The sequence below is a fragment of the Cibotium barometz genome, chromosome 26 (genome assembly GCF_041138505.1).
Source record: "Cibotium barometz isolate CiBa-2024 chromosome 26, ASM4113850v1, whole genome shotgun sequence".
NCBI classification, from domain to species: Eukaryota; Viridiplantae; Streptophyta; class Polypodiopsida; order Cyatheales; family Cibotiaceae; genus Cibotium; species Cibotium barometz.
Genome location: NC_141071.1, coordinates 25,713,198 through 25,735,248, shown reverse-complemented (window position 1 = coordinate 25,735,248; position 22,051 = coordinate 25,713,198). Strand labels below are relative to the sequence as shown.

The 22,051-nt window shown below is 45.2% G+C and overlaps 1 protein-coding gene across 1 annotated transcript in view; it reads left to right on the top strand.

Moving 5' to 3' along the window:
- The window catches only part of LOC147623814 (LIM domain-containing protein HDR3-like), a 39,908-nt gene that overhangs the window by 5,788 nt on the left and 12,069 nt on the right, over positions 1-22,051 (top strand). The window contains exons 4-10 of the mRNA XM_086820441.1: positions 10,796-10,925; positions 13,265-13,385; positions 13,537-13,620; positions 14,568-14,687; positions 14,797-15,009; positions 15,125-15,187; positions 15,473-15,591. Coding sequence (XP_086676567.1) covers positions 10,796-10,925; positions 13,265-13,385; positions 13,537-13,620; positions 14,568-14,687; positions 14,797-15,009; positions 15,125-15,187; positions 15,473-15,591 — 850 coding nt within the window. The remainder of the gene's footprint in view (positions 1-10,795; positions 10,926-13,264; positions 13,386-13,536; positions 13,621-14,567; positions 14,688-14,796; positions 15,010-15,124; positions 15,188-15,472; positions 15,592-22,051) is intronic.

The window sequence follows — 22,051 nt, the reverse complement described above, 5'->3', positions numbered from 1 at the left end:
GATCTCCAGCTTTGAGGATGGGGGTGATGGTTTTAGTGGACCAAGAGGGTGGAAATCCTTCATAAAGGGCTTTGTTGAACATGTAGGCTAGTAGGGGCGCTAGGGTATCATTGGCATGTGAGATGTACTCAGTATAGTAATGAGTCCCTTGTGATCCTGGGTTCACCCATTACGTAATCTATGGATGGCGTTGAGGACCATGCCATTTGTGAAGGAGGAGGAGGTGGTGGGGCGGGGATATGTGTGGGGGGGCTATGTTCTCAGAGTTTCCTCAAGGCCTCTTTGCAGTTCAGCCCTAAGAAAAGTCGGTATAACTTATCCTCTTTCCGAGCATAGAACTCTTGATTCTTGCATTGGGTGAGGCATTGAGAGAGAGAGAGAGAGAGAGAGAGAGAGTTATATTAACATCTTCAAAAGACCCAAAGGGTCTATGAGACCAAATGATGTGTACATAGTGTCCATGAAATCTCGTCATGGATGAAATAAGAAAAAGCAACAATAAACTAAAAGTGAAAAGTGAAAGCTGAGATCTCAGACTCTGAGATTATACAAGATGAAAAATTCTAGATCCTACTATGGGAGGTATAAGGTACAATAAGTGATGGGATATGGGAGAGTTGAATAAAAATAGTCAATCAACCCTGTATGCCAGGCAAGGGCCCATCCAGGATGTCCATCATGGGTGATACAAGTAGGCTAGAGATGTCGATAGTTTGTTGTGAAGATAAAGCTGTGATGGCAAGCCCAGATCTCTTGAATCCGGGCTGGTTGGGGTCTGACACGGGACGAGGGCATCTAGCTCTCTCGAGTGTGTGTGGCCGATCTGATGCGACTCCCATGGGCTTGCTGCGAGGGGGCATTGTGGTATAGGCTCGCGTATCCGTTGTGATAGGCTCTAGTGCCTCCTTATCCACCCCTCTAGGCTGGAAAAAACTGGTGATGGTAAGCTGAGAGGAGGCCTGTTGGGGGCGAGGATGTCTTAGTAGTGACTCTGTGTTAGCTGAGCTCCAGTAGGAAGAGTCCAAGGCACCTCTGATCTGGGTACTCCATGATCCGGGATAAGGGTCAAAGCCCTCTTTGAATAAACAGTGAAATCTTCCTCTGATCTCATAGTAGATTGGGCACTGGCAAACATCCTGCTCCTCTGACTCAACCCCCGTCTGACAGAGTCTACATGTCTTGCCCTCTCTGGGTATGCACTTAGCTGTGCCAGTCTCTATCCTTAGTCTATGGGATGATACTCTAAGCTGGCCAATTGCTATCCTCATAGCATGGGACATGAAGGCATCGAGATTCGAGATAACTTGGTCTCTGTATGAAACCATCTACTGTGAATCGCAGAAAATGATATCTGTAGTACTGCATTTTGGTAGTAGTGGGCCTACTGGTGTGATCCATGTGTGCTTGCTAAAGTGGTGTCACGTGCACCCTGCACTGGGGTACACAATGACACATTGGCATGATCATCAGTGCAGCATTTGTATAGATGTAGAACCTTTTCTAGGATTATTTGTCGTACGCCGTGACCCCATTGTGAGCCCTCAGTCCAGGGACAGTCAGGCACGAACTACGTAGGTCAGTCTCTGAGCCTTAGCGGTCAGTCAGATGTCAATCCTCTTAACCCACTTGGAGAAAGCATCATTCAAAAGCATGTAGTTGTCAACCTTAGCATTAGATGCATGCAGGCATGTTTAGGTTCATTCACATAGAAGGGGCCAGCCCTAAGGCCAGCCCCATCTTGGGCTAGGCTTTGCCAAGCAGTCAGCAAAGCCCCTTGGTGGCTTTTGTGCCCAGTCGGCCAGCCAACTAGGCCTACAGCCCGACCAGCATAATATGGGTAGCTGACAGGTAATGCAGCACCCAACCAAGCATTTAATGCTGCTGACTGGGGATTATCCAGTCGTGGGTAGCTGACAGGTAATGCAGCACCCAACCAAGCATTTAATGCTGCCGACTGGCATTATCCAGTCGTGGGGATCTTTTTCAGCAGCCAACTGGTCATTCAGTCAGTCGTGGGACATTTTGCATCAGCCGACAGCCTCCTAAGGCAGCCGACTGCAGTCCAGAGGTGATATAAAAGCATGACCTCAGCCCACACAAAAGCCATTCAGGTATTCAGCAAAGTACCTTCAGTTTGCAGCATCCAATCACTCCAGGCTAAGAAGGAAGATACTCTTCACATTCAGCCAGCATATGTGCAGTCCTACAGCTATCTCGACTTGCATCAGTGGCCAAGGAGTGTCTTCAGCAAAGCCTCGGGATAAGTGGATACTCAGCCGACTTACGGTCTTCCTCGTCCTTGCGTTGGGCATTCATATCATGTGTACTCAGCATTGTACAGCATTTCCCCAAAGAATAATATAAGCAAATACTCTTGCTTGTAGGGGGGGCCCTTTAGTGGGTATTGGGACCCAATATTGTGTCGTCTTCTACATTCTCATTCTCTTCTCTCTCTCTACTCTCTAAAGTTGTTGCTAAAGATTCTTACCACATAAAGGTATAAAGAAGGCCCTATTGTGCGTTATCATGATCAAGCTCAGTGCATGTAACATTGGTATCAGAGCATTAGGTTGGTAACCCAACTCGGCTACCTAAAGAAGTGAAAGCATCCGGTGGATGGTAAAACAGCGGTCTGGAAAAGAAACCCAGGTCTCCACCATGTCGGGAGAGACATCACATCAAGAAGAAAGCCAGCAAGAAGGGATGGAGGCACAAAGCTTCCAAACAAAAAAAATAGTTTTTGCCAAGGGGCATTCCAGGCAATGAAGAAAGTTTCCTCTAAGTCACCGGTTTTGAAGTTGGCATCATGGGATGATTCTTTGGAGGTGATTACCGATGCCAGTAACCTTGCCATTGGAGCTGTTTTACAGCAAGATGGTAGGCCAGTGGCTTATTATAGCCGCAAATTGAATAATGCCGAGAAGAACTATTCAGTGTATGACAAAGAGATCTGGGGGGTGATGACCGCTCTTAAGCATTGGAAGCACTTGCTTTACGGGAGGGACTTCACAGTCAAGATAGATCACCGGGCACTTAAATGGTTGCAAACCATGCCCATTGCCCAATGGAGTGACAAGTAGTCCAGGTGGAGTTAATTGTTCCAACAATTTGGGGGAATGATTGAATACATCCCGGGTAAAAATAACCCCGATGCCGATGCTCTTAGTAGAAAGGGCACTATTCAGACATTGCAGGAGTCCACTGTGCTAGAAATTCAAGGCAAAGACGTAGACAATATGAAGGCACAATATCCGGATTCGGAAGAGTTCGGGACTCAATATCAGTTGGCCCTCAGTTCATAACCAAGCCGCTACAATATACTGGATGGTTGGTTGTTTTTCAAGAACTGTCTTTGTGTACTCAAAGAAAAGCGCCAAGTCCTTCTCCACGAACCCCATGATTCTCTTGTTGGGGGTCATTGGGATATCAACAGTACCTTTGAGAAGTTAGAGAGGTCATTCTATTGGCCAAAGATGCGGACGGGATGTCTACCAACATGTCCACTCATGCTAGATATGTCAAAAAGTGAAAGTTCCTCATACCAAACAGGTAGGGTTGCTTCAGCCTTTGCCTATTCTTGAGGGACCCTTTCACGACATCAGTATGGACTTTGTAGGCTCTCTTCCTGCCTCAACTAGATCTAGAAACACAGTGTATAACAGTTGTTGACAGATTCAGTAAGTTTTGCATCTCATTCCATGCAAGCAGACAACCACAATCGAGGACATAGCTCACTTGTTCATTCGGTTTTGGTACCCCATTGGTGGTTTGCGGCAAACTATCACATCAGATAGAGATCCAAAATTTACGTCCCATTTTTGGAGAGCATTGTTTGACAATTTTGGGACTAAGTTGTAGTTGCCTAGCGCATTCCATCCTCAAACAGATGGCCAGACATAAATTTACAATCAATTGGCCTTTGATGTTCTCAAATCATCACTCATCAAGTATTGGTAGGACGCTGTATGAGACAACATTTGGTCGCTTATTCTCATCTCTTTTGATGAGACAAGTGTCACCATCTCCCGAGATCAATAAAACCACCGAGACATTCTTGGAGATCATGGAGTCAGTTAAGGAGCACCTTGCCAAGGCTCAGGAAGCATATATCCGGCAAGCCAACAAATCTAGGCGAGATGTCAACTTTAAGGAAGGAGATTGCGTATATCTCCGCATCATGAAACAATGGCTAAAGCAAGTGGGCAAGCGTTGTCCCAAATTATCATTCCAAAGTTTCGGCCCATTTCCAGTCATTCAAAAGTTAAGTGATGTCTCTTAAAAGTTAAAGTTGCTGGAAAGTTGGACTATGCACAATGTCTTTTATGTTTCTTGGTTAAAGCCATATGTAGGTCCAGCATTGTAGGATATATCCGAAGAGCAACAACCAGATATGATAGACAAGATTGAAGTCATAGAGCCAGAGCAAATTCTCCTCCATAGTTGGAAGCATGGATCTTGTCAAAGAATCCGACAGTTCTATAGGAAGTTTAAAGACTGCGGAACCCATGAAGTAGTTTGGCTGGATGAAGAGTTCTTTCAGGAGTATCCCCAGTTGTTGGCGGACTACTTGGAAGCCCTGAACCTGCTACCAAGTTAAGCAGGAGGGAATGTCACGTGCACCCTGCAGTGGGGTACACAGTGACACTGGCATGATCATCAGTGCAACATTTGTACAGAAGTAGAATCTTTTCTTGGATTATTTGTCGTACGCTGTGACCCCATTGTGAGCCCTCAGTCCAGGGATAGTCAGGCATGAGCTACATAGGTTAGTCTCTGAGCCTTAGAGGTCAGTCAGATGTCAGTCCTTTTAACCCACTTGGAGAAAGCATCATTTAGAAGCATGTAGTTGTCAACCTTAGCATCGTTTGATGCATGTAGGCATGTTTAGGTTCATTCACATAGAAGGGGCCAGCCCTAGGGCCATCCCCAAGGCAGCCCCAACTTGGGCTAGCCTTTGCAAAAGGCATCCAAGCCTTTGCCAAGCAGTCGGCAAAGCCCCTTGGTGGCTTTTGTGCCCAGTCGGCCAGCAGCCAACTAGGCCTACAGCCCAACTAGCATAATATGGGCAGCCGACAAGTAATGCAGCACCCGACCAAGCATTTAATGCTGCCGACTGGCATTATCTTGTCGTGGGGATCTTTTTCAGCAGCTGACTGGTCATTCAGTCAGTTGTGGGACATTTTGCATCGGCCGACAGCCTCCTAAGGCAGCCGACTGCAGTCTAGAGGTGATATAAAAGCATGACCTCAGCCCACACAAAACCATTCAGGTATTCAGCAAAGTACCTTCAGTTTGCAGCATCCAATCACTCAAGGCTAAGAAGGAAGATACTCTTCACATTCAGCCAGCATATGTGCAATCGTACAGCTATCTGGACTTGCATCAGTGGCCAAGGAGAGTCTTCAGCAAAGCCTCGGGATAGGTGGATACTCAGCTGACGTATGGTCTTCCTCGTCCTTGCGTTGGGCATTCATATCATTTGTACTCAGCATTGTACATCATTTCTCCAAAGAATAATAAAAGCAAATACTCCTACTTGCAGGGGGGGCCCTTCAGTGGGTATTGGGACCCAATATTCTGTCGTCTTCTACATTCTCATTCTCTTCTCTCTCTACTCTCTAAAGTTGTTGCTAAAGATTCTCACCACATAAAGGTATAAAGAAGGCCCTGTTGTGCATTATCACGATCAAGCTCAATGCATGTAACAAGTGCCAAAGACACCCTTATATATACTCTAGGGAGTAGGCTGACTTTCCCTTTAGGGCTGGCTGACCAGGAAAAGAGGACCAAAAATTGCAAAAGTCCCCTTTTTCCATGGGCGCCTGTGCCCCAAATTTGGGTGCCCAAAGTGGCTGCCAACTACCCCTTTTGGCCTTCCATCTCCCCCCTTTTGTGTGGTAGAACATCTTCTAAGCTTGAAGTAGGGTCTTCTACCACACAAAAGGGACCTTGGTATCTTTCTTTCCAATGTGCTTTATATGGAGGTTGGGGCCAAAGTGGCTCTGCTGTGAAAGTAGCGAAAGCCTTCGGCTTTAAGTTTGGGGGCAAAAGATTTACCGTTGTGTGGTGCCTAGGTGATGGCCTCTACTACACCACCAACAGACACATAAGAAGAAGACACAATGGGATCAAAACTGGGGAACACTGAAATCCCAGCTCCAATCAATTCTGCAACTGTCCTCAGCCCTCCAGCTGACTCCTCTGGACACCTCAACACCCTCCCAACCTCCCTATCTGATCCAGTTGATGGCTCCAGCTATCCTCCCAAGTCAACACTAATCTCCAAAAGCTCTGATCATTCTCCTACAAGCCTCAACTGACCACAACTGATTTCTAGCTGACCAAATTCCTCTCCAGCTAACACAGAACATATCAAATTCTGTTTGTAAAACTGATTTGGAAGCAGACTGCTGATTCCAGTCAAAAACCTGTCCACTTGACTCCTAGATTGTCCTCGCAAGTCAACCAGCCTCAAAGCCTTGCTCCAGAAGTTCACCTACCTTATCAGTTCTCCCTGCTGACTCCCTACTGACCTTCTGACATGGATACATCCTATCTGACCCACAGCTGTCCGAAATCTGACTCAGAATGTTGACCTTGATCTCCAGTCAGGTAATTGTTCTCCAGGCTCTTCAACCTTCCTCAAACATCATCTAGCCTCGACCCTTCACCCTCAAAACTTCTTTGAACCAGCCAGTTGCCCTCTGACACTTCTTTGACTCAAATCTGACCCAGCTGATAGTCGACTCAGCACCCTTCACCCTAGTGTTTCCTCTGATACTTCTAAACTCTCAAACACCTCATTTCTCACCAAGATCCACCACAACAAACCCTCCGTTGAAAGCAACTGACTGCAAATTGACTTAGACACCTTTAGCCCACTTGTCCTTCTGATTGTGGCTATCAGATCAAACTCCAAATAGGCTCCACTCAACCTAGATAGACTAATTCTCACCCTCTACACACACAACTGACAAAAACTGATGCTTAACTGACTTAGTCTGACCCTGTAACCACTCATATGATTTTGATTGACTCAATTTTGACATAATAGACTATAGACTTGCACTCACAAGGGTTCCTCTCCCATAATCTCTACCAAAACCACACAAGTATAGCATCATAGCACAAAAACTTCTCAATTCACATAGAACTCAAACTCAACACACTATATTCTTCACTGAAACAAAACCAAACAGTCTCAACATCCCTGAGACTTGGGGCTCCAAGAAAATAGAAGAAAACTTAGAAAACTTTTATGGTCCTCACAAATAGACCCACGACTTCAAACTTCACAGGATTCAGCACTCAGTTGACAGAAAGCAGCTAGAGTTGAGGTAGACCTGATTTGGACCAAGTATCTAACAGAGGTGGTGCACAGAAGTCCAAGGGCACACACCTCCTTGCTGACTCTGGTCTCTAATCCTTTCTCTGCTCTAACCCAAACAAGCCTTCTCACACTTTGCTGTTCTTCGTGATCTTCAACATTTGCAGGATCTCTAGCTTGCACAGAAAAATAGATCTGTAGGAGTCCACTCCACTGCAGTTGGCGCTCTCCTCTCTCTTGTGGTAACACGAACCACTTCGTCTTGGAGAGTCCCCTCAAATGAACTCAATTCTCCTTCTTGAACCCCGTCGTCGCCTCTATTCCTTCTAGAACGTGCATAGCCCGTTTCTTTATCTCTCCCATGCCCTTTCTATTTTCATTTTTTGCACCTGCGCAAACACATTTGGCTGCCACGTTGCTTTCACCATCTAGGATTCACACCACACTACCATATACACACCTCTAACATCTATACCATAGTAACAAGAAACGGCCGTTTCCTAGCCCGAAAACGTGGAAATGCTGTTTCCCAATAGTCGTTGTTTCCGTTTCCGATTCCATTTCTCGTTTCCTAATCTCCAATAAAAAATCACCCATTGATTTGTCTCATCTAGTGCTCGCTTAGTGATTTTCTACAAATTTTGCTCGCTACTTATTTCAAATGATGATGGTGTACTCAAACTTTTCCCTAATTATTAATTTTCTCATTATTTTTATATTATGTATCATACATCCACCGTTTCCATTTCCTAGTTTTGAGCCATTGCCGTTGCCCAGAGGCCGCCCAGAGGCCGGCCGTTGCCATTGCCATTTCCGTTTCATGCAACTATGATCTATACACCATGCTTTGGGTGGGCTCGGGATTCCCCTCACATATAGCCCAACCCCCCTAGATAAAAACATTTATGTTTTCATACTTGATTTGTTGCAACTCTCCTTTTTGGCAACCTACATCTCCATCTTTCCAAGACCAAATGCCATAGTGCTACTATTAAAACAACTACCAACCATGCATAAATAAACTTTGTTGCAGCCCATCCCCCTGGGTCAAATTGCATCAATTTTCCAAACCGAGGCACCAAACCTTGAAAAAAACTTCTAGATTTTCCTCTTCATAATGGCCAATCTCCTGCTCTTTTTGTATCACCAAAACCTCATAAGTGCTCACATCACTAACATCACTGCACACATTACCATTATCAAACAAAAACATATTCTTCATGCTCTCTGCTGCAACTACACCTAACAACTCATCATGAGGCACATCTGCAAACTCTTCACTTGAGCAAACCACCACAGCTCTAGCATCATCCATACCTACAAAATATGGCTCACATGGGTCAACCATTGTGCCACGCTCATCCTTGTGCTCAGCAACAAGCTCCACGCAAACATCTTCCATATCTTCTCTTTCCAAGGAATCCTATCCAACGAAGGCAAATCATCATCATCATACAAAGGAGGAAGATCCAAACAGCACCTATCAACCATATCTACACTCACATCACTCTCATCACTCTCAACAACCTCAGACATTTCTGTCTCCTCTCTGCTGTTCTCGGGCATCTTCAGCTCCAAGACCTTAGGTATCTCTTCAAGGCTTTCTACACCTTGCAAGGCATACTCAACCTCGTCCAAGCTCTCTTGACCTGACTCTACATTAAGACATGCATCATCTCCCACATCAGCTAGCAGTTGGTCACCTTTACTCTCAACCAAGCTGTCATTCTCTTTAAACTCAAACACGGCACTAGTAGCCACTTCTTCATCAAACTTCAGATCACACGACACTATACCCAGGCTCATAGAAACATGAGACTCAACATGTTCCACCACCAAGTCTGACATTCCATCTTCTTCCTGTACCTGCAAACCTTCTGATTCCAACACTCTATCATAATGCGCATATGTGAGGGCAAAAGGATGAAAGGACCAGATGTACGAGAGATCAGAGCAAAACAACATAGCATGAAATAGGTGAGTGAATCTATATATAATGGTGAGTGAACATATGCACAAGAGCCATTCCAGTCAAAAACTTGTCCGCCTAACTCCTAGATTGTCCTCCTAGGTCATCCAGTCCCAAAGCGTTGCTCCAGAACTTCACCTACCTTATCAGCTCTACCCTGCTGACCTTCTGACCTGGATACACCCCAGCTGACCCATAGTTGTCCGAATTCTGACTTAGAATAATGACCTTGATCCCCAGTCGGGTAATTGTCCTCCAGGCTCTTCAACCTTCTTCAAACATCATCTAGCCTCGACCTTTGACCCTCATAACCTCTATGAACCAGCCAACTGCCCTCTGTTGACACTTCTTTGACCCAAATTTGACCTAGCTGACATCCGACTTAGCACCCTTCACCCCAGTGTCTTCTGACACCTCTAAACTCTCTAACACCTCAGTTGTCCCCAGGATCCACCACAACAAACCCTAAGTTGACTGCAAATTGACTCAGACTCCTTCAGCCCACTTGTCCTTCTGCTGACTATTGACAGTAGGCTCCACTCAACCCAGATAGACTAGTTCTCACCCTCTACACACACAGCTGACAAAAACTGAAGCTTAATTGACTCAGTCTAACCCTGTAACCACTCATATGATTTTGGCTAACTTAGTTGTGACCCTGTAACCAATCATATGATTTTGACTGACTCAGTTCTAACACAACAGACTATAGACTTGCACTCACAAGAGTTCCTCTTCCATAATCTCAACGAAAACCACACAAGTATAGCATCATAGCACAAAAACTTATCAGTTCAAACAGAACTCAAACTCAACACACTATATTCTTCACTGAAACAAAACCAAACAGTCGCAACATCCCTGAGACTTGGGGCTCCAAGAAAATAGAAGGAAACTTTGCTTCTTACATCTATACACCATGCATTGGGTGGGCTCGGGATTCCCCTCACACTGTCTTGTCAAAGGAGGTACCATTGAGTTTAGGTTTGCCTAAAATAGGGTACTTCATGCAAAGGAGCTAGTTTGGTTGGTCACAGCAGCAGAGAAGGGTAAGACTCTGCTGTGCGAGGAGTGAAAGCCTTGGCCTTTAAGTTTGAGGGCAAAGAATTACCGTCTTGTCAGCGTAGGTACCATTGAGTGTAGGTTCGCCTAAGATCGGGTAGTTCATGCAAAGGAGTTAGGTTGGTTCATCACTTTAGCAGAGAAGGGCTTACAACCAACACTAGAGCACCATTTGAAGGGGCTTTGCCGAAGTGGGGACAAAGGTGTAGGTTTGGAGTTTCAGTACTTGCCCTTTCATGGGCCTCGGACACTGACTGTGCATAAGATAAAGCTTGCCCTATTGACCAATGAGTTTGACTAGCACCAATAGAGTTGCTCTTTAGCCCAAAAAGGAACACTGCATGTTTTCAAAGATGGCCGGCGGCATCTTAGGAGATATTTAACTTAGCCATCAGGAAATTGTGCTACTACTAATTGAAAAGTGCCTTGTGTCTCAGGCAATCATTCTCCACAGGTTGAGGCTGATGAAGATCTGGCAAGAGCTTTGCAAGCTAGTTTGGATCTTGATGAGCCATCATCTCGACGAAGCCCTGCACGAGTACAACATGTCTCTACGACGGGAAGAAGGTAACTTTTTGAGATTTTGCATTTGTTTTCTGGCTAGAGATTGTGACTAGATTTGAATACTGAGGTGGTTGTCTGCCAACAGGACCTGCACTGATGATGTGAGTAGGGACTCCATAGCCTTTATCCTGAATGGTGAAGTTGATGGTTTTGAGCTTTATATGTGCTGTTTAGAGCCTCATGGCTTCAAAATTGCACTCTTCTTGAGGATTTTGACAAATGCAGTTGAACGTTCCTTTGACATGGCCAAATTTACGTGCACATGCACGCATGCTCGCATGCATGTCTTCGCAGTTTCTACACACACATGCACATTGAAACCTGGGAGCGGGGATCTCAGAACCAAATCATTATTAATACAATTAAGATTAACGAAATGACATCAGTGACATTCATTTTTGATAATGATTTATTAACAAGGAGTTCTTGTTTGTAAAAGCTTCAAGGGACTTAGTGTGAGATTTCCAAATACATTTGCAAGATGAAAACATTACTCAAATAGATGGTTTTCCCTAGATCATCCAACCCTGGGCCAAGTTTCCCTAGTCATTCTTTCACAAACTTGCTCCAAGCCCCACATGGGTCCACAGTTTCACCCCACAAAACAAACCTTCACAAATCCACGTGATGTTTGGTGGGGCCAAGAAGTCCAGGTCATCTCCCAAGATGGGGCGCAAGTCTCTTGGTAGAACTTCATTGCTCCTGAAAGTCTCCTTGCTGAATCAATCGTCACAATAGCTCTTCTTCTTCAAGAGGCGGAACCACCAATGGCTCCGGGCAGCAGTATAAAGGTGCAAAAACTACCAGCTGTGAGCAACAAGGTGGAACGGCAGAAGATGGTCGGCTGTGTGCCTTAATGGCCTATACTCACGGGAGAGTGAAGAACAAAATGAGGATGGAAAAATCTAGATCCTACTATGCCAGGTATAGGGTATAATAAGTGATGCCTTATGATGAGGGAGGAGTTTGGGTTTCTCCAAAGACTTGGGTTGAGATGCAAGGAGTTGGGGATTTTTGAATTGTAGATTATCATTTGCATCGGTAGCCACAACCCCATGAGCAAGTAGATATGATAACTCCAATTTCTTTTGTCTTGGTAGCCAATTCCTCTGCATGCTCGTCAAATGCAAACTTCTCCAAAGGAGCTTTCTTCTTAGCCTCCATGAAATGTTGAACTTCCGGATCTTCTTGGGCAGCCCTCAACTCTTTATTTTTTTCCTTGAAGACTAGCAAAGCGTTGCAAGAGTGTCTTGTTGTTTGCCATGGGATCATCCTTATGAGCAATCTTCTTCTCCTTGAGGAGGCAGAGAGCCTCATCTCCATGAGTAGAAGTGTTGGCCATTTTTACTTAATGGTATTAATAGCAATGTTTCATGAGAGAGGGCTGTCTTCCAACACAGAAGGAAGGAAGCCTTCCTTTAGGTGGCTGACCCATGGGGTAGCCCACATCCGTAAGGGGAGAAAAGGGACACCCACTTTAAAAAGAGCCCAAGACTTTTTGATGATCAGGTTGTCCAAATCCCCCTTTGCCATAATGGTGGTGCCTCCCTGCTGAAAGTTGTCCACCCAACTATAATGAAGTGTGAACCTGCCACATAAGTTAGAACAAACAAAACCAGCAAAAATATTCCAAGTGTTGCAAGACTTTTGAGGGAATACTTACCACCTGTAAAAAGCTCACAAGCAATGTCAGCAACGGGACGTAGTTCTGGGTGTCCCTGACCCTAGAGGACACACCAAGCAGGCAGCAAAATATTGCATGCAAAATCCAGTATGCCAAGCAACCATGAATGCATGTTGCATGTCCATCAACTGTATTTGGACAAATCCCCCATTCTCAAAGACGTGTATCTGTGTGCTCACGGAATCAAGGTGGGTGTGAACACACATCCCAGACCCAAGCTCCTTGGCTCATCCAAGCCATCGTGGTCTCATCTAAACCCAAACTGCATGGCCCATCCAGGCCAAAATTTTTGTCAGAGTAGTGTCCAGTTGGTGACACACATGCTTATCAGTCTTTGCGGTTTCCATACATACTCTGGCTACTACTTGTGTCAAACTAACTCATAAAGCATCAAGATTCCATCTACTAAACAGAAATTGCAGTTCATGCTTGGCTTGTTTACAAGAGCATGAAGCAAAGAAAGAAGTGGTTCATGTCTTGTTTAGTAGTGAGAACATAGGCATTTTGGTTTGTGCCTGTTTTGTTACCAAAAGTATAGCATTTCTCTGAGAAAGAAAAGGCAGTTTGAACTTAGTTTATTAGTGAGACTGTAACTATGTGCACATTAGTGTGTATGTATCTCAATGCTTTTTTAATTGAAGGCAACTGTTGTTCTCAGGATTTGTGAAGGCTGTAAGAGTGAGATTGGTTATGGGCGATTTCTAAGCTGCATGGGAACTGTGTGGCATCCGGAGTGCTTTCGCTGTGACGCCTGTGACACACCTATATCTGACCACGAGGTATACATGGTTTCTGGCCATAGAGAATATGTATTCTCAAGCCATGAGTTAAAATATTGAAATATGTGTTTGTATTTATGTACATGTGTGTCACACACGTGCACGTACATGTGCACACAAATAGACTTTGAGGTTTGGTATCTTTTTGTAGTTTTCAATGTCTGGGAACAATCCATATCATAAGAGCTGCTACAAGGAGCTGTTTCATCCAAGATGTGATGTTTGTAAAGAATTTGTAAGATTTTCCAACCCTTTGATACCTTGACATGTATTGCATTGTGGCTGCTTTTAGCGTATAAATTCACACAATAAGCATGACGACAATTTACTTTTGTGCTTTTTATTATAAGGGATTCCACTGAAAATTATATAATGTAAGGGTATTCATGCCTCTCTCTCTCTCTTTCTGTCATTATGTACACATCATTTTGGTCTCATAGACCCTTTGGGTCTTTTGAAGATGTTAATATAACTCTCTCTCTCTCACACACACACACACACACGCACACACACGCACACACACGCGCATACAGAGGCACGGTCACAAATGCATGCATTCACACATACATTTAAGGAGTCTGTTGTGTGATTTTGAAAAAAGTTTGCAAAGGAAAAGAGGTTCAAAGGATATTTTGAATAGTAACCTTCAAGAAGAGTGTAGAATAGTACTACTTATTGAAGTTTTGTACAGGCATCCAAAACTTGGATGCATGTGAATACTAAACCCCATGAAGGGTGTAGTTTAGAACTAACACATTAAAATTGCAATGCTTTTAATGATATTGAAGAACTCACCTAGAAAAGCGTGAATTAATACTCAAAGAAAGTAATACAAGCTTAATCAAGCACTAATTGGCTTACTAGTTAATGGGCAAAGATTAAGCGAACGATGAGGAGTTTCCACAAAGCTAACACAGTTTTTATGATCACAAAGTTTTACACAAATGTGTGAGTGTACAATTAAATAGGCCTCACAAAGAGAATGCCCATTCTCCACAGATTACTCCACCTTCCTAAATCAAAGGAATGCACCCTAGAATTAAGGGGATTTCACTAAGATTATGCATAGTAATGATGACACTTACAAACCCATTCAACATTGAGATGGCTCCTATATCTCAAGCTACATTGGTCAAATTTGCCTAATTTTCAACAACATGCATTTGCGATCTATATGTACAGATTCCGACAAACTCCACAGGCTTGATCGAATACAGAGCTCATCCGTTCTGGGGACAGAGATACTGTCCCTCGCATGAAGTCGATAGCACGCCTCGCTGCTGTAGTTGTGAACGAGTTGAAGTAAGGCTACTAAAAAATTGATTTGCAGACCTCATGTGTCTAATCTAGTTTTGAGAAAACATGCGCAGCTTTTCACCATACTTAACTCTTTTATTTTTGTCTTAATTAGTCCAAGGATGCCCAGTACATATCTTTGGATGACGGGCGGAAGTTGTGTTTAGAATGTCTAGACTCTGCAATCATGGACACCGGAGAGTGCCAGCCTCTTTATCATGAGATTCGTGACTTTTATGAAGGAATGAATATGAGGATCGAGCAGCAAATTCCCATGCTGCTTGTACAAAGGGAAGCTTTGAATGAGGCCATGGAAGGCGAAAAGGAGGTAAGTTATCTTTAAAATTATCCAAAAGAGACTCTTACTTAGTGGCAAATTGGAGGATATTAAGCATTAAATCAAATTTTAGCTATTATGCTGTTTGTTTGTTTTGGCTTTCAAGGGACATCATCACATGCCGGAAACAAGAGGATTGTGCTTATCAGAGGAGCAAACTGTCAACATAGTAAGGCTCTATGATATTTTTCTTCCATCTTCTAAAAGATGAGTTCTTGATTGTAGTCCAAGAGTCTATCAAGGAAACTGTAGACTTTTGCACATGCTCTGTAGGGGGAGAGGATGGACTAGTGAAGAATCGTATCAAAATATTGCCCCTTTTTTAAGGGTGAAATAAACTGCCCTGGAAACTATCATTTTGATGTTCAATATGGGATTGCATCTATTTGAATGTACTGGATGTATGTTTTAAGACAGCCTTGTCTACTCTTAAAGTCTTGTTTGCATCTGACAGATCTTCAGAAAGCCAAGAATTGGTGCCGGGAACAGCATTATAGATATGCGAACGGAGTCTCAAAAGCTGACCCGCCAATGTGAAGTTACAGCCATACTGGTTTTGTATGGCCTTCCAAGGTAAGTCTCTAATGTATGTATACATGTATGCATATATGTAGCATATTTTTTTCCCCAAGAAAAATATCCTTCTATTAGTTAAAAGAAAATGCTCACTTGTGGGGGGCTACAACCCTCCGTGGAGGTAAAATGCTCAAAGAAAGGAAGGGGGTGCTCCCTCCATGGCTGGCCGCTCTTGGAGGGAGGCTACATCTTTGGGGGAGGGGGGAAAAGCCACACTGGGGGCCTGTAATGCCAAGTGATATCACCATCCCTACTGGTAAGGAAGGGGCCACTGCTCCAAGTATGCAAGAAGGACATGCAGTGTTGCTGCATCGGAGTCTCGCCAATCGATCTCAATATCCATGCAGGATATGGATAACGTCCATCCAAATGCTCTGCTGGAGGGGTGAGAGTACCCTCGATAGCCTCACTGCAGCACGCATGTCAAATGTGCTAGGCTGCGATGCTGATGACAAGCTCCCACTGGATGTACCTCCATGTGATGGCTCCCCAAGTAACGGCCCGGGCAGTTCTCGAATCTATTGTAAAGAGGTGGAGGATTCGCCACCAAACTTGTTGCACCTTTGGGCAAACCCAAAGGCAGTGATGCTAAGACTCCGGATGAAATTTGCTTCTGAAGCAAGAGGTCAGCTGTCCTCCGATAGCCAGTCAAGTGCCTGCTACGAGGGCCCTGTGAGCATGCTACCAGAGGAAGAGAGTGACCTTTCTAGGTCAAAAACTGTCCCACAACTGCTTCCAAAGGTCGGAGAGGAATCGGCCGCGGGGGGGGGGGGTGGGGGGGGGGGGGGGGAAGAATGCTTTGAGAACTCCAATACTGTGCCACAGTGGAGTGCCCTCAATCCCAGTTATCTGAATCCTCCTCCCAAGTTTGGCTTTGTACTGGAAGAAAGAAAAACAGAAGAATGGGTCTCTCTAGAACCGCTCGCCGGGGTCCCATTGGAGGCAAGATATAGCTGGTTCTCCAAAAGCCACAGCCATGAGGGGTCACCTGCAACTGTGTGTGGAGAAGGGTCAATGTGCCAATTGTGGTCGTGGAAGCCGAGGATCTTGACCTGCTGTGTGCTGCAATCCTTCTCTGAAGAAGGGGGCCCCATACGCTAGAGGCAGCCATGGCTACCCACCTCAGGCTACAGGGCAGTAGACCCCCTCCGGGCGAAGACTGCAAGAGGAATGTCATGATGGGAGAAGATCGCCACCCACTGAGGCTTGGGGGGGGGGGGGGGGGTTGTTTCTGTTGGGGATTCACCAATCCGGGGAATGGCTGAGCCGATGTCAAGGATGAGCTTCCGTCCTCCTCGGAGACAAGAGAGAGGCTCAGACTGGACAGAGAGAGGAAGCTGTCTTAAGGAGGACAAATCACCAAAGGATTGTGCCCCTTGTGAGCAAATTGGCCGCCACGGAATGTGGGTGCAAGCCCTCGGTTGGTGTCCGTTTAGTAGGCCGAAAAAATGGTTCCAGATCATGGGCTCTCGAGATCGCTCCTCGGTGGTGGAGGGAAGAGGGCCGTTCAGAGAAGACCCAAGCATGCAAGGGATGGCTGCAAATTTTTCCTCTAAAGGAGGAACCGAATTTATGTAAGTGGGTCTCTCTGAGGATTTGTAAGCCCAGCGGGGCGCACCGTGATAGACTCAACTACGTGTCCAAGAGATACTGCTTTTTGACCAAGAATGATGCTTTTTCTTAATCAAACCTTATGGACTCAACTCCCATGTCTTCTTCCACCTGTCTGGGGCATGGATTTCATCATGTGAAATAGAGCTAGGAGGGCCAAATAGTTACAGGATCCAACGCTTGGGAGCTAGGGGCCTCCAAGAACGGGAGTGCATGAAGAGATGGGTGAGGAGAAAATTCTCCACGGCTCTCCACTTGGAAAGAGGTTGTGGAGTATTAGCTTGCCCAACAGGGCTGTGCTCTTAACAACCTTCGAATCAATGATCCCCAAGCCCCCTTTGTGGGAGGCATAAATGATAACTCTTCATGCAACTTTGGCATGGGTAACCCTACCACTATCCCCAGACTAAAGAAAGTTCTTGATAAACCGTTGGACCTATGCAAGAATGCAAGAACGCCCACCAAGAAGTGATGTACCACATGGTGGCTAAGAGAACTTGGTTGGCCACAACTTGCCTAGTCAGAGAGAGCCGTGCGAAGCTCTAGGACAAAAGCTTCCTGTGAATACTCAGAAGGGGAGCAATTTGCCGCTTTGGGCCCACCTGACCCCCAACATACCGCACACGAGTGTCATGTACTGAAAATCCTCAATTGGACACCAAGCCGGAGTGGAGGATGGCCCACCTAAAAGCCACATGACTTCTGCCAGTTTATCTTCACTCCTGAGGCAAGGCAAAACACCTCAATCGCATGGATGAAGTCCGGGAGGTATGGCTAGAGTGGTCTACCGATATCTTTGGCGAGGATTTTGTAGGTAGTATCCAAGAGAGTATTGGATCTCCACTGGCACACCTCCAGTCGTTTCCCCCACCTCCAGTCGTTTCCCCCCCTCCTTGGGGATGAGATGGATACACCCTGCAAAAGCCGCTCAGGCATGAGTCCAGCTGCCATGATCTCATTGAAGCAACTCCGCACTCTGGTCCTCTGTGGACTCGTTCATGTTAAAATCCCCCCCCCTAAGGGAGCCCTTTTGCTGAATGTGAGTCCAGAAAGTGGCGTGGTCCGCAGCTCCATTTGGGGCATAGATGTTGTAGAGACCAGCATGGGCTGCCCCAAGATATAAGATCACCCACTGTGCTGGACTAGGAGTAATGATGCCAGAATCCACTGCATGGACCAGAAGCTGGCTATTGGCAGAAATACGAACTCCAACTTGGTTCCCTGGGGACTAGTAGACCAAAAAGTGTAGCTGCGCCCCAAGAGAATCTTCTCACAGTGGCAATTGCGGCCCGTTGAAATGATGCTCTTGTATGAATAGGATGTCGACGACGCTGCCAACCAAGGCGCGCTGAAGCTCCGGGCAATCATCTTTTTCTTGGCATTGGGCACCCCCAAGGCCACGGATGTTTCATGATGCTATCCGCATGTCTAAGAGTAGAGGCTATGGATGGCTCGAGTCCCACTCAGCTTGTGATTCTCTTGAACTAGTTTGGAGAGCGAGTAATCACAGTCCATCGGACCTGGAGACACTCGAAGTGGGCACAAATCTGCCCATTGAGATAGGCCCACCCTGCTCGGGTGTGGCTAAGATGGACTGGTGGTGAACCTCCTTGCAGTGTAGGTACTCTAATCTTGGGTCATGGGGAAGTTGACATGGAGGAAGATGAAGAGATGTGCTTGATCCATTCTCCATCCTGGGGCCAGAGCTGTCGAGCTCCATTCTGGACAATGGCAAGCATTGGTTAACAGTGTCAGCAGGCGAAAAGTCATTCTGGACAATGGCAAGCATTGGCTAACAGTGCCAGCAGGCGAAAAGTCACCGACACAGAGAGAAGTCGATGGCTAATCTCGGATGCCGAGTCAAAGTCCCAGCTGCGGCTAGGGGCGATGCTCAATGGGAAGGAGAAGATCGCGGCTCCCACAGTTGGGGCATGGGGTGAGAGTGGTGAAAGATCACACGATTGTGGAGGGGGGCCACCATCTTTGAGGAGGAGCACAACTCCACCAGCAGTGTGACACACCTACGAGTATGCAGGGCACAATTGGACATTAGATAGCAGCCGACATGCAAAGTTGGACATTGTAGGTGACGTGTGGCACTGCCATGTGGCAATGATGGCATGGTGGCGGCAGTGATGTGGCAGTCGGGTACAGGTGGCCGACAACAATACCACTGGCTGACTAGGAGCATTGCTACATACATACATACATACATACATACATACATATATATATATATATACACGTGGGTAACGAAATCGTCATATTCATTTGCTTTCCTCAGTGTCACAGAGCATGCTAGCCAAGAGTGTACAGTAGGTTACAAGGTTGTGATTGATGTCTTCAATCTCAACCACATCTTCTACTTGAATTTTAGTTGTATTACTTCTTTCTTGTACATAATACAGAGCTGTAGTTTAGGGCCCTTGTGTGTGTTGTATGTGTGATTTCAGTACTCCCTAGATGCACCCTCCCTCTCTCTCACACGAGCAGAGATTACCAGACTTATCAGGCAGGACTTGACTCAGCTGGACACTAGGAGGACATGGATACACGAGCTTGGTACGAAGATGGCTTTCTATAGAGATCATCTTCTCCAGCTCACGGAGGATGGGTTTGTGATTAGACCCAGCTACATGGATACTCATCTTTCTCATGGGGTACGGTGTGCTATTGGTTAGATGCGCACATCCTCACACCAGCTAGAGATTGAGACTGGCAGATTGAGAGGAGTACCAGTAAGCTGAGGCCAAGATTTGTCAGTTGTGCCAGATGGAGCAAGAGACAGAGTTACATTACATATGTCACTGTCCAGTATTATGAGGCCGTTTTCATTGCTTGTTTAGAGAGGGTTTCGGACCACTTTCCATTGTCATGAGATACCAAGATCAGAGATGCCTCGGATTATACTTGCTCTCGAGCTGCATAGACATAGAGAGGGTCTCTTGAGAGGGAGGGGATCAGAGAGGGAGAGACACCTACAGAGGCAGATTACAGACTTCTTTCGACCAGAGATTGAGCAGTCAGACCAGCAGGTATTGCAGCTAGCTCCAGAGTATAGCCACACCAGAGGAGAGGTACACTGATTGATCGGGCTATAGAGCTGGGGTGGTTACTTTTCCTCATAGTTGTTGTTTCAGTTTCAGTTAGTTGTTTAGTTGTTTTAGCTTTTCTTACACAGACATTGTATCAGATCCACCAATTGTTGTAACCTTTTTGGTCTCATAGGTCATTTTGGCCTTTTGAAGATGTTAATATATCATTTCATTTCATTTCTCTGTCTCAAACCTTAGCACATAGGCACAAGTGTTCCATAGTTGGTACCAGAGCCTAGGGAACCTGAATTTTCTTTTCTTTTCTGCCACCCATGTGCATTGACTGCTTGGATAAGGTAGAGCACTTAGATTTTAAGAGTGCACAAGTTTGGGTTTGGGAAAAGTGAATATTTGGGTTCTCTTCATTGCACCTAGGTTAATTGAGGTATATTGTGCTTCCTTGCCCCACCAAACCCTTACCTCATGGCACAAGGTTTAAATCCCTCACATGGTCCTTGATTACTTGATCCCAAGTGAGACAAAATAACCAATGCTTTATTGCCAGGTCAGCCGACTTGATTGCACGGGTCTTTTATGAGAAGCAGTTCTGAGGACGTTTGGGCTTCTTCTCACTTCCCTAAACAATCTCCCATAAACCCTTATGGATGAACCAGATCTGCATGTTCAGCTTCCAAACGGACATAGTTGGTTCCGTCCAACTTGTCATCCTTGTTCATATAGGGGGAAGCCATATCCATAGCAACAAAGTACACAAATCTTAGCGCTCCAAGACTCCTCTCAAGCACTATCCAATGAAGCAAAGCGCCAGGACCAATCAGCCCCCTCTCAAATCTGAGAGAAAGAAGCTGGACAGCAGCAAAACAGTCCACCAAAACTCACCAGAAACACCCAACCATAGTCAGAAGAAACGTTTCAAGGTTTTTTTTCATTTCGAGGTTTTTCGGGTTGTGTTTCGAAAGGTTTTGTCTCTCTGCTAAGAAACCGCAAGGTTTTGAAAAATCAATGATTTCATAAAGTATAAATACTTAAAGACCTTATAGTAGCCATCTAAAAACACAGTGTAATGATGAAAAAATGGTGTCTTCTCACACATCTCGGAAACCATCCTTATTTTGGTGAGGCATTATGGTAATTTTGTTTGATTAGATGCCACAAGTGGTTCAATCAAGGACTCTTAAGAAATTGAAGAAGGGAAGATACAAATTCAGCAAGATTTAAGACATTGAAGGATGTTGTACGAAGAAAAAGGGGAAAGACGAGAGGAGAAGAAGATAAAAGCAGAAGAAGAGCAAGGGAGAAGAAGAGGACAGAAGAAGAGGAGAGAAGAAGAGAATGAAAGGAGTAGAGGTGAAAGAAGTAGCAGAAGATGGAAAAGGGAAGGAGGGAGGTAGAAGAAGAAGAGGGAAGGAAGGTGATGAGGAGGATATGGAAGAAAAACAAAAAAAAACAAAAAAAGGGGGGAAAAGAAACAAAACCTGAAATTTGGGTGAAATTGCCATACTCGAGAGGTTTAGAGGTTTTTTAAAAACGTTTCGAAGTTTCAAGGTTTTGAGGTTTCGAAAGATAGAAATAGGTTTTTTTGTTACTATGCACCCAACCAGAGGGAGGGGAAGCCGGGGAAGAAGCAGAGATGTCAGGGCCACTTGTCGAGATGCACCACATGCGAAGAAACAGCTTCCATTTCAATCAACGCTGTAAAAACAGAGAAAACAACTCTTTCACCGCACGTTTGGATCTCTAGAAAACACAGCAGATGGAAGGATCAAAATTGCAGATGATGGTAGCTGGTA